Here is an 11,307-nt window from a genome sequence, read left to right as displayed (position 1 = left end):
GTAGTCCCAGCTACTCGGGAGGCTGAGGCAGGAGAATGGCGTAAACCCGGGAGGCGGAGCTTGCAGTGAGCTGAGATCCGGCCACTGCACTCCAGCTTGGGCGACAGAGCGAGACTCCGTCTCAAAAATAAATAAATAAATAAAATAAAACAAAGTGAAACAAAAAACCTTGCTATTTGTTGTTGTGGTTTTGAAACAGAGTCTCAGTCTGTTGCCCTGGCTGGAATTCAGTGGCACCATCTCCGCTCACTGCAACCTCAGCCTCCTGGTTTCAAATGATTCTCCTGCCACAGCCTTCCCAGTAGCTGGGACTATAGGTGTGTGCCACCATGCCCCGCTAATTGTTTTTGGATTTTCAGTAGAGATGGGGTTTCACCATGTTGGCCAGGATGGTCTTGATCTCCTGACCTCAGTTGATCCATCTGCCTCGGCCTCCCAAAGTGCTGGGATTACAGGTGTGAGCCACCGTGCCCGGCCTGTTATGTTTTACACAGACTTCAATAACTGCTGCTTTATCTTACTTCAATTTTATCTTGAAAGTTTAAAATATATTTTTAAAAAAGGGGGTTTGAGGTTTATATCTTTATCAGAAGGGGCCTAATATATATATAATATATATATATATATTTTTTGAGACTGTCTTGCTCTGTCGCCCAGGCTGGTGTGCAGTGGTGCGATCTCCGCTCACTGCAACCTCTACCTTCCGGGTTCACACCATTTCCCTGCCTCAGCCTCCCGAGTAGCTGGGACTACAGGCGCCCGCCACTACACCCGGCTAATTTTTTGTATTTTTAGTAGAGACGGGGTTTCACGGTGTTAGCCAGGATGGTCTCGATCTCCTGACCTTGTGACCCGCCCGCCTCGACCTCCCAAAGTGCTGGGATTACAGGCGTGAGCCACCGCGCCCGGCCCGAAGGGGCCTATATTTTTAACAGTTGAAAAGACTACTTTAGTAATACAGTATCCAGAGATAGGTTTCAGCAGTTTTCAGAGTTAGTATGTATTGTTACCGGAAAGGGGTCCAGATCCAGACCCCAAGAGAGGGTTCTCGGATCTCAAAGAAGAAAGAATTCAGGGCAAGTCCGCAGTGCAGAGTGAAAGCAAGTTCGCTGAGAAAGTAAAGGAACAAAACAATGGCTACTCCATAGGCAGAGCAGCCATGAGGGCTGCTGGTTGCCCATTTTCATGGTTATTTTTTGATGATATGCTAAACAAGGTGTGGATTATTCATGCTCCCCCTTTTTAGACCATATAGGGTAACTTTCTGACGTTGCCATGGCATTTGTAAACTGCCACGGTGCTGGTGGGAGTGTAGCAGTGAGGACGACCACAGGTCACTCTCGTGGCCATCGTGGTTTTGGTGGGTTTTGGCCGGCTCCTTTACTGCAGCCTGTGTTATCAGCAAGGTGTTTATGACCTGTATCTTGTGCTGACCTCCCGTCTGATGCTGTGACTTAGAATGCCTTAGCCGCCTGGGAATGCAGCCCAGGAGGTTTCAGCCTCATTTTACCCAGCTCCTGTTTAAGATGGAGTTGCTCTGGTTCACAGGCCTCTGACATTGGGGGCTGTTAATTATATCTGAGACAGAACAAAGACAACAGGAATGTGATCCACACACTTCAGACAGCTTCCTCATTGCATGAAAATGGAGCCCAACAAGCAAAGATCTGGTATGACCTCAGCTTTGCTCCTGGAATCACCCTCTGCCCAGTTCACACGTTCCCGGCATGTCTTTCATTCTCTTGGGGAAGAGAGCAAGTGGAGTTGCCAGGTTACTGTTGATGAAGGGCAATTTTTAGAAGCAGAAAGTCAGCATCCTGTCCTGGATGATTCATCTTGCCCTCTGGGGCATGCTCTAGATGTTAAACAGTAATTATTTGTTGGTGATTAATCTGTTGGATTTTGCTCAACCCCTAATTCGAGTGTCCATGATGGATCACTTTTTTCTTTACACTGTCAAGTATAAAATAGATGGATAACATTTCCCTTCCAACTGATTCAGAAAAATGTTACATTTGGTATTAAACTAAAAACAAAATGAACGTTTACTGAATTAGGTGACAGTACAGCTGAACTTTCAGCTTTCTAGACCAACCATTACAGTATGAAATTTGCCGCTAAACTCTGAAAGTTTTGGAACATGAGAAATGGGACTCATAAATGTGTTAGTCCCATTTTTCAGCCTTTTCCTTCTGCTCAGCAGACACTGAGATATAATCCACAGGCAGTACAGACTCATTCTTCCAAAGGATTTACTATGTAATTTTGTACAAGCCTCAACTTTTCTCATTTATAAAATGGGAAAAATATCTTCCTTACCCAATTGTTGAGTGAACTGTGAAACATCCGTATGTATTATTGTCTATCAGTACATACATGTTGTTTTTGTAGTAAGCCTCCAGAAAATGGAGGCTATATACTGTTTCATTTCTTAAAAGGATACTTTCACTTGGTTCAAAGTTCAAAAGATACAAAGAGTTTATGTTGTATTTCTTGAAATCTTTTCACTTCTGTTCCCCAGCCACATAATTTCCCTCCATGATCCATTAATTTCTTTTGCATCTTGCCAGATATTTTATGTAAGTCTAAAAGTAAAAACGTGTATTTTCCCCAGTTTAACAACTTTCCATAAAATCACACTATTGCTTGTTTTGCCTTTTAAAATAATACATTTTTGAAATTGTTCCTATCAGTACAGTTTCCTTTGTTTTTAAACACTTGTGCCTTAATTTAGGCATAGCTGTGCATTTCTGTGTGTCTTTCACAGAGAAAAGCTATTCAGCTTAGTTATGTTATTATGCAGTCGTGTTCTAACTTAATTACCAATTCTAACCCTTAACCACTGGATATTCATTCATCCATTCAACAAATATTTATCGAGCCCCTGCCGCGAGTCAGGCGGTGCCTGGGAATCTGTATTCACAAGAACAAACCGCAGCTCCCCAGTCCACATCTAGCGGGTAGGAAGCTGGGCACCCCCTCCGGCCGGTCCTTCCTCTGCCGCCTGCGAGCCCCACCCGGGCCGCGGCCGGCGCCCGCCAGGCGGGGCTGGGAGAGGACGCCGGGGCTCCGCGCGTCCCGGCGCGAGTACGAGGACGCGGCCGGGGCAGGTGGGGGCAGAGCAGAGTGGGGCGCCGCCCCGACCCCCGGAGCAGCCGCTCGGCAGAGCGGGGTCGCCGGGGTGGGGGGATCCCCGAGGCGACTTGGAGGCAGCAGTCCAGAGTAAGAGCGGACACTCGCCCGGCTCTTGTGGCCTCCGCGCCGCCAGCGGCCGGGGGGGACTTCGGAGGCCACTTCCTGAACTCTCCCCTTTGCACAGACGGGGAACCCGAGGCCCACTATCAGCCGGGGGAAGTCAGGGCGGTGCTGACAGGGCGGGTTCACAGCGCGTGCAACAGCTGAGCGGACGGAACTCGATTAAGAAACCAGGCACGCCGGGTGCCCACCAGGACCTCTGGCAGCAGGCTCCAGCCGCCCGGCGGGTGGGGGGACCCAGGGCGGGGCGGGACGCGCGGCGGGGCCCCAGCCCTTTAAACGCCCTGCGCGCGGGAACCGCGGCCCAACAACCAACGGCGGGCGGGGCCGAGCGGGGCGCGCGCCTCCACCGCCCAACGATCGCCCCCGACCCCGCCCCGCCGCTGTCCAATCAGCCGCCCTCTTGCCGCCCTCCCCGCCGCCCAGTCTCCCCGGCCCCGACGAACCACACGGAGGGACAGCGGAGCGGGGCGGGGCGGCAGGCGGGTGTGTCCGGGCGAGTGCCGGCGCCGCGCGCTCCGCTGGAGTTTCGAACGCTGTTGGCCCTCGAGACAGAAAAAAAATACAAGAGCGGCGGCCAATGGCGAAGTGGGAAGGACCCGCGCGCAGACCCGGCCCCGCCCCGGCCGGCTGGAAAGGAGGCCAGGCCTGGCCATTGGCTCCCGCCGCCTGTCACTCGCCGGTGCGGCCAGCGGGCTGCGGCCTCGCGGTGACTGGTTCCGCCCAGGCGCGAAATGTAACGCGGGAAAAGCCGGGGCAGGCACCGCGGCGGCAGGTTGTTATTTTTGGGGGCTCAGCGCTGCGCGTCCTGCTTTCCTGTCACCGCGAGGGCCGGGCCGCCCGCCGCTTCCCGCCGCTGCAGCCTGCGCTGCGGAGCACAAAGAGCGGAGGGCGCGCTTGCCCTGGGGCTGGGGTCCAGCCCTGCCCGCCGGTGCCGGCCGCTCCACTCGTTAGGTGGCTGCTGCGCAGGATTCCGGGAAACGTCCGTCTGCCATGAGCCGGCAGGACTGAGCCGGCGACTCGGAGCGGAGCGAGCGGGGGCAGAGCGGTGCTCAGGGGAGCGACCCGGGGCCGCCGGAGCTGCGGGTCGGGCCGGGCGATGATCCGGGGCGTGGAGGCGCCCATGGCGGAGAACCCGCCGCCGCCGCCGCCCGTCATCTTCTGCCACGACTCCCCGAAGCGGGTGCTGGTGTCGGTCATCAGGACGACCCCGATCAAGCCTACGTGCGGCGGTGGAGGGGAGCCGGAGCCGCCGCCGCCGCTCATCCCCACCAGCCCCGGCTTCAGCGACTTCATGGTGTACCCGTGGCGCTGGGGCGAGAACGCACACAACGTGACGCTCAGCCCCGGGGCCGCGGGGGCCGCCGCCTCTGCCGCCCTGCCTGCCGCCGCGGCCGCCGAGCACTCGGGGCTTCGTGGCCGGGGCGCGCCCCCGCCCGCCGCCTCGGCCTCCGCCGCCGCCTCAGGAGGTGAGGACGAGGAGGAAGCGAGCAGCCCAGACAGCGGCCACCTCAAGGTGAGCGGCGCGGGCGGGCGGGACGCGGGGCAGCCGGGGCCCGTTAACGGCGCGGCGGGCTGGGCGGAGTTGAAAATGCGAGGTGGATCTGGCCGCGGCGGGGGCTGCGGCTGACAGGATGCTGACGTCACTGCCGCGCGCCAAAAACCGGCCCCGGACGGGGGGGGTCTGTCACGTGACAGGCGGGAGCGGCGCGGGAGGCAGTCCTTGCGGCAGGTGCAGTGTGGGCGGGAGCGCGGCCCGGGTCGCTGGGGAGGCCGGGTCAACGGCCACTGCCATCCTCCTGGCGGGCTGCCGAGTCCCTGGTTCCGAGAGGAAAGGAGGGGGGATGAGGGCCTTGAGTTCCACCGAGTGCGAGAGGGAAGGGAGGGCACAGTGTCTGCTCCATTACTGCAGATCGCCCTGGCCCTGTTCAAAGATGCCCTGGAGACGTCCGAAGAGCAAGAAATGACTTCTGGGCGTGTTCTGCGGCTGAAGTTGTGCCTTCACTGCCTTTCATTTATCCAGCATACTACTTGCTAGGTGTTGAGAGCACATAGTGGAATGAGACGCTGAAATTTGCTTGCAGTCTCCGAATGCTTAAAGCTGGGAAGGTTGTGACCACTGGTTCAAACCTGCATTTTACAGATCAGGCAGCTGAGGCTTAGAGTGATTAGTGAGGCGACCTCCCAACGATCGCACAGCTCAGTAGTGGGAGAGCGGGAACTAGGTCGAGGTTTTGTGGCTCTTAGTCCTGCATGTGTTTGGGGTGTCTTTCTGCTGACTTATACTGAACTCTGCAGACTGTAAGCTCCAGGAGAGCCAGGAGTATTTCTATCTGGAAGACTATATGAGTTTAATACCTTACATTCTGTAAATGCTCAATAAAGGTGCTCAAAATATATTTGTGTAATGAATAAATGGTGCTGACAGAAGGGTAATATCCAGGTTCCATTTGTTACGTGGCTGTATAAGATAAAGCAATTTGCAAGAGATATAACGAGTAAATCACATAGTGGATAAGCATCTGTACCAGCACATAATGGATAAGTTGAAATGAGTTTGATCATTTTACATGCAGTCACAAGGATGTTGAAACTACGTTGTTTGGGTTTTGAGGAAATTGATACATTTTATATGGCATTATGAAGTAACTATAAAGTTACAAAACTATAGGTTTTTACACACTTCAACTCTTGAAACTACACCTCAGTAAACATTTGAAAGAACAGAACCTGGGCCGGGCGCGGTGGCTCACGCCTCTAATCCCAGCACTTTGGGAGGCCGAGGCGGGCGGATCACGAGGTCAGGAGATCGAGACCATCCTGGCTAACATGGTGAAACCCTGTTTCTACAAAAAAATTAGCTGGGCGTGGTGGTGGGCGCCTGTAGTCCCAGCTACTCAGGAGGCTGAGGCAGGAGAATGGCGTGAACCCGGGAGGCGGAGCTTGCAGGGAGCTGAGATCAGGCCACTGCACTCCAGCCTGTGCGACAGAGCGAGACTCCGTCTCAAAAAAAAAAAAAAAAAACCGAGCCTGGTGAGGTGGCTCGTGCCTGTAATCCCTTCGGGAGGCTGAGGCTGGGGAATCACTTGAGACCAGGAGTTCAAGACCAGCCTGGGCAACATAGTGAGACCTCATCTGGCGGCCTGCACCTATAGTCTCAGCTACTTGGGAGGCTGAGGCAGGAGGATCACTTGGGGCCAGGAGTTTGAGGCTACAGTGAGACATGATAGCACCACTGCACTTCAGCCTGAGTGACAAAGACCTCAACTCTTTAAAAAATATTGAAGAAACTTGCCGGGTGCGGTGGCTCACGCCTGTAATCCCAGCACTTGGGAGGCTGAGGCGGGTGGATCACCTGAGATCAGGAGTTCGAAACAGCCTGACCAACATGGTGAAACCCTGTCTCTACTGAAAATACAAAAATTAGCTGGACGTGGTGGCGGGCGCACATAATCCCAGCTACTCAGGAGGCTGAGGCAGGAGAATTGCTAGCACTCGGGAGGCGGCGGTTGCAGTGAGCTGAGATCGTGTCATTGCACTCCAGCCTGGGGGACAGAGGGAGACTCAGCCTCAAAAAAAAAAAAAAAAAAAAAAAAAAAAAAAAAATTGAAGAAACTAACGATAGAAGCGTTGATAACATTGCTGAGTATTACTGAAGGCTACAGTTGCTGTTGGGCTGCCTCTAGGTAGCCCCTAGTGAAATGGAAGATGAATGGATATCCGCGGGCACGCTGGCTCACGCCTGGAATCCCAGCACTTTGGGAGGCCGACGCGGGCGGATCACAAGGTCAGGAGATCGAGAACATCCCGGCTAACATGGTGAAACCCCGTCTCCACTAAAAATACAAAAAAAAAAAAAAAATTGGCCGGACTTGGTGGCTGGCCCCTGTAGTCCCAGCTACTTGGGAGGCTGAGGCAGGAGAATGGCGTGAACCGCGGAGGCGGAGCTTGCAGTGAGCCGAGATCCTGCCACTGCACTCCAGCCCGGGCGGCAGAGCGAGACTCTCTCATTAAAAAAAAAAAAAGATGGCTGGGCGCGGTGGCTCAAGCTGTAATCCCAGCACTTTGGGAGGCCGAGACGGGCGGATCAGCGAGGTCAGGAGATCAAGACCATCCTGGCTAACCCGGTGAAACCCCGTCTCTACTAAAAAATACAAAAAAAAAAAAAAACTAGCCGGGCGAGGTGGCGGCGCCTGTTGTCCCAGCTACTCGGGAGGCTGAGGCAGGAGAATGGCGTGAACCCGGGAGGCGGAGCTTGCAGTGAGCTGAGATCCGGCCACTGCACTCCAGTCCGGGCGACAGAGCGAGACTCCGTCTCAAAAAAAAAAGATGGATGGATATCCTAGATATTTTTGTGTTAACGATTTATAAGTTTTAGTCTTTTTAAAGAAACGCTATATTAGATTATGTAGTTGAACAATATAAAGGCATACATTAATAAATTCTTGTGTAAGATTTTGCCTGTATGGTTTTATTCTTACAGATTAATCTAGTTCTGGATCACCCAAGAAGATTAATGTTATATAGATGAAATCTGTAGGTATGTTGTTTTTGGCCTAAAACAGACTTATCCTTACCCAGACATTTTATAAAAGTTGCTAACAGTGGCCGGGCGCGGTGGCTCACGCCTGTAATCCCAGCACTTTGGGAGGCCAAGGCTGGCGGGTCACGAGGTCAAGAGAGCAAGACCATCCTGTCCAACATGGTGAAACCCTGTCTCTACTAAAAATACAAAAATTAGCTGGGTGTGGTGGCACACGCCTGTAGTCCCAGCTAGTCGGGAGACTGAGGCAGGAGAATCGCTTCAACCCTGGAGGCGGAGGTTGCAGTGAGCGATCGTGCCACTGCACTCCAGCCTGGCTACAGGGAGACTCCGTCTCAAAAAAAAAAAAAAAAATTGCTAACAAGATGCATAGGTTTGAATTGTATTTCCATGCTGTACCCCTCTTTTCCGAGGTAAAGTATACCAACAGTTGTAAAAAACATGTAAAAGTGAAAAGCCTGTTTTATATTTCTGCTTTTTTCCTTTCTCATGTAGTTTTTCCTGTTGTAACTTTCATAAATTATTTGGTAAATTGATTTGAATATGTCTTTCTATTGATGAAGCAATCCACATGCAGCTCAAAAAATTCATTTATTTAGCATTCCCACCATGAGAGAGAAGGGTCTGGAATGTACCTTTATTTGAGAAAGTTGGGCCGGGCGCGGTGGCTCAAGCCTGTAATCCCAGCACTTTGGGAGGCCGAGACGGGTGGATCGCGAGGTCAGGAGATCGAGACCATCCTGGCTAACACGGTGAAACCCCGTCTCTACTAAAAAAATACAAAAAACTAGCCGGGCGAGGTGGCGGCGCCTGTAGTCCCAGCTACTCGGAGGCTGAGGCAGGGAGAATGGCGGCAAACCCGGGAGGCGGAGCTTGCAGTGAGCTGAGATCCGGCCACTGCACTCCAGCCTGGGCGCCAGAGCGAGACTGTCTCAAAAAAAAAAAAAAAAAAAAAAAAAAAAAAAAAAAAGTTGCTAGAGTAAGCTTTGTGGGGGCAAGAAAGAAAAAGAAAAAAATAAGGAAGTTGCCTGGTTTGATTTGTGGTCAATACACTGAACTACAAAGATAGGGAGTCCCAGCCCGTTTTACTGTTTTGCTTCTTTAAAGTACTTGTAGTTCTCCGGGAGGCGGAGCTTGCAGTGAGCTGAGATCCGGCCACTGCACTCCAACCTGGGCGCCAGAGCAAGACTCCGTCTCAAAAAAAAAAAAAAAAAAAGTACTTGTAGTTCTTTATCTCCATGTGCATCATCGGTGAATTGTGCTGAGTCTGCTCATTTTTGGGGAAGACAGGAGACAAGTCTGTAATGTAGCCAGTGCCAATAACATGCTCCCAATATGCCACAGAGGTACTAACAGCTGTGGGTTTGAGAACAACATTTGCGTTCATTTACTGTCTATTCGTTGCCACTGCTCCCAGGGGAGGTATTAGCGTCTGAGTCCTGCACACCCTGTGTCAGCTTTCTCTTGCTCTTTTGTTTGTTCCTGCCCAACACTGTCTTCCTCGCCTGTGGGAACACCTACCAGCTTATTTTGGCTGCTCATCACACAATTGCTTAGCACTGTTGGCATATAATTATATATTGTCTTCTTCTGGATTGTAGAATTCTGAGAGGGAAGAAAGCAGGTCTAACTGCCTTCCGCCACAGGTTGTTCCAAGGCTCCCCACCTTGTCACTGTGCCCTCTACTCAGACTGCATTTGAAGTTACTTCTTCACTGGGGCTGGTGGGGTCTGGCTTCTCAGATACTCTACACCCTGCAGGAGCTACAGGCTGCCTATCCTGCTTCCCCTTTCGGTGTCACCTGAACACTTCAAAACCTAGACTACATACTGTTTCGAATAGCTGATTTTTAAATACTTTATACATAATATATAAATTCATACTATTTATGAATAGTAATGTTTGAGCACTGTGTTAAACCTAACATCATGTTAACAGAGTAGACACTATTTATTGCCTGGCACAGAGTAAGCATTTCATAATGTTAGCAGCAAACTGCTGGCCTCTGTGTTGAGCATTTTGAATTCTTTAATTCATTTTCTCCTGTTTACCTGATGAGAAATGAAAAATAAGAGTCCCCAAGACAGAGTCTAGTTAAGATCATATGGTAAGGTGGCAGAACTGATTGGAACCTTCCAGAGTCCCTGTTCTTAGTACCTATACTACACTGCTCCTGGGACTATCACATGTAAATGGACTTCAGGGGTTTATTTTTGTTTTTTAAATATTAAGCTGATATAAGTAGACATAAGAAATGCATACTATTGGCCGGGCATGCTGGCTCACGCCTGTAATCTCAGCACTTTGAGAGGCCAAGGTGGATGGATCACTTGAGGCCAGGAGTTTGAGACCAGCCTGGCCAACATGGTAAAACCCTGTCTCTACTAAAAATACAAAAAAATTAGCCGGGCATGGTGGTGCACGCCTATAGTCCCAGCTACTCAGGAGGCTGAGGCATGAGAATCACATGAACCCAGGAGGTGGAAGTTGCAATGAGCTGAGATTGTGCCACTGCACTCCAGCCTGGGCAACTAAGCGAGATTCTGTCTCCAAAAAGAAAGAAACAAAGAAAAGAAATACATACTATGTGTAGCTTATCTATATCTCAATCGAGATGCTTTATAAGAGTGCACTCAATTCAATAAACTGGAATGAAAACTTGAGAAGTTGTGAAGATAGGTCACGATGGGAAGTAGGGTTAGGAAGCATGTATGCAAGTCATGGGAAGTTTGTATCTAAATCTGAATGTGAAAAGGTTCACACACCTCCCTCTGAGACCTATTTTTGTTTTCCTTCTAGGTTGTGCTTGTGCTCTTTATTTGAATTCTACTTAAAAAATGTGTCAAGGACTTTTAGCTTTTTCAGTTATCACATGACTAAGCACTTTCAAAATCACTAATCTACCTTCTAGAGGTATGGAGATTGTTTTTAAAATTATATTTACTAAGGTGTGCAAAAGTTTTTGGCAATTTAATAATTTTGCCAATTGTCAACAGTCTTGACAAGATCTCTTCTTAGCCTACAGGTGCACTTGGCTGCTGAGTGTAATACTCTAATTGTCCGAAGATGCCTGGAAACAAGGTTTTCTCATTGATAAGGCCAAAAGGAAGAGGGTCCTCTTTAAGTAACATTGCTTATTTTAGCATATATTGTTAAAAGACGGTCTTGATTCATTTATTTAGGGCATTATATGATTATTTGTTTCGTCTTATTTTTTGAGCTAAAAGAATGCACTTATATTAATTAGCTGGGCATGGTGGCGCATGCCTGTAGTCCCAGCTACGCGGGAGGCTGAGGCAGGAGAATCGCATGAACCCGGGAGGCAGAGGTTGCAGTGAGCTGAGATCACGCCACTGCACTCTAGCCTGGGCGACAGAGCGAGATTCAGTCTCAAAAAACAAAACCAAAACAAAAAACCTAAAAGAATGCACTTAGTGAACCCTTCCCTGTATATGGCCAGTATGTTGTATTATGCTGTATATTTCATCACTCACTCCATTTTTCTCATT

At 50.5% G+C, this 11,307-nt stretch overlaps 1 protein-coding gene across 1 annotated transcript in view; it reads left to right on the top strand.

Annotated features, from left to right (window-relative positions):
• Positions 1 to 3,678: 3,678 nt before the first annotated feature.
• ZNF367 (zinc finger protein 367) overlaps positions 3,679 to 11,307 on the top strand; it is a 32,721-nt gene continuing 25,092 nt past the window's right edge. Inside the window, exon 1 of the mRNA XM_030920381.1 lies at positions 3,679 to 4,771. Within this exon, the coding sequence (XP_030776241.1) occupies positions 4,355 to 4,771 (417 nt within the window). The 5' untranslated portion in view covers positions 3,679 to 4,354. The remainder of the gene's footprint in view (positions 4,772 to 11,307) is intronic.

Source organism: Rhinopithecus roxellana, chromosome 16, assembly GCF_007565055.1.
Source record: "Rhinopithecus roxellana isolate Shanxi Qingling chromosome 16, ASM756505v1, whole genome shotgun sequence".
In the NCBI taxonomy this organism is placed as follows: domain Eukaryota; kingdom Metazoa; phylum Chordata; class Mammalia; order Primates; family Cercopithecidae; genus Rhinopithecus; species Rhinopithecus roxellana.
The sequence above is the reverse complement of the archived record's forward strand: the minus strand, read 5'-3'. Positions and strand labels throughout refer to the sequence as shown.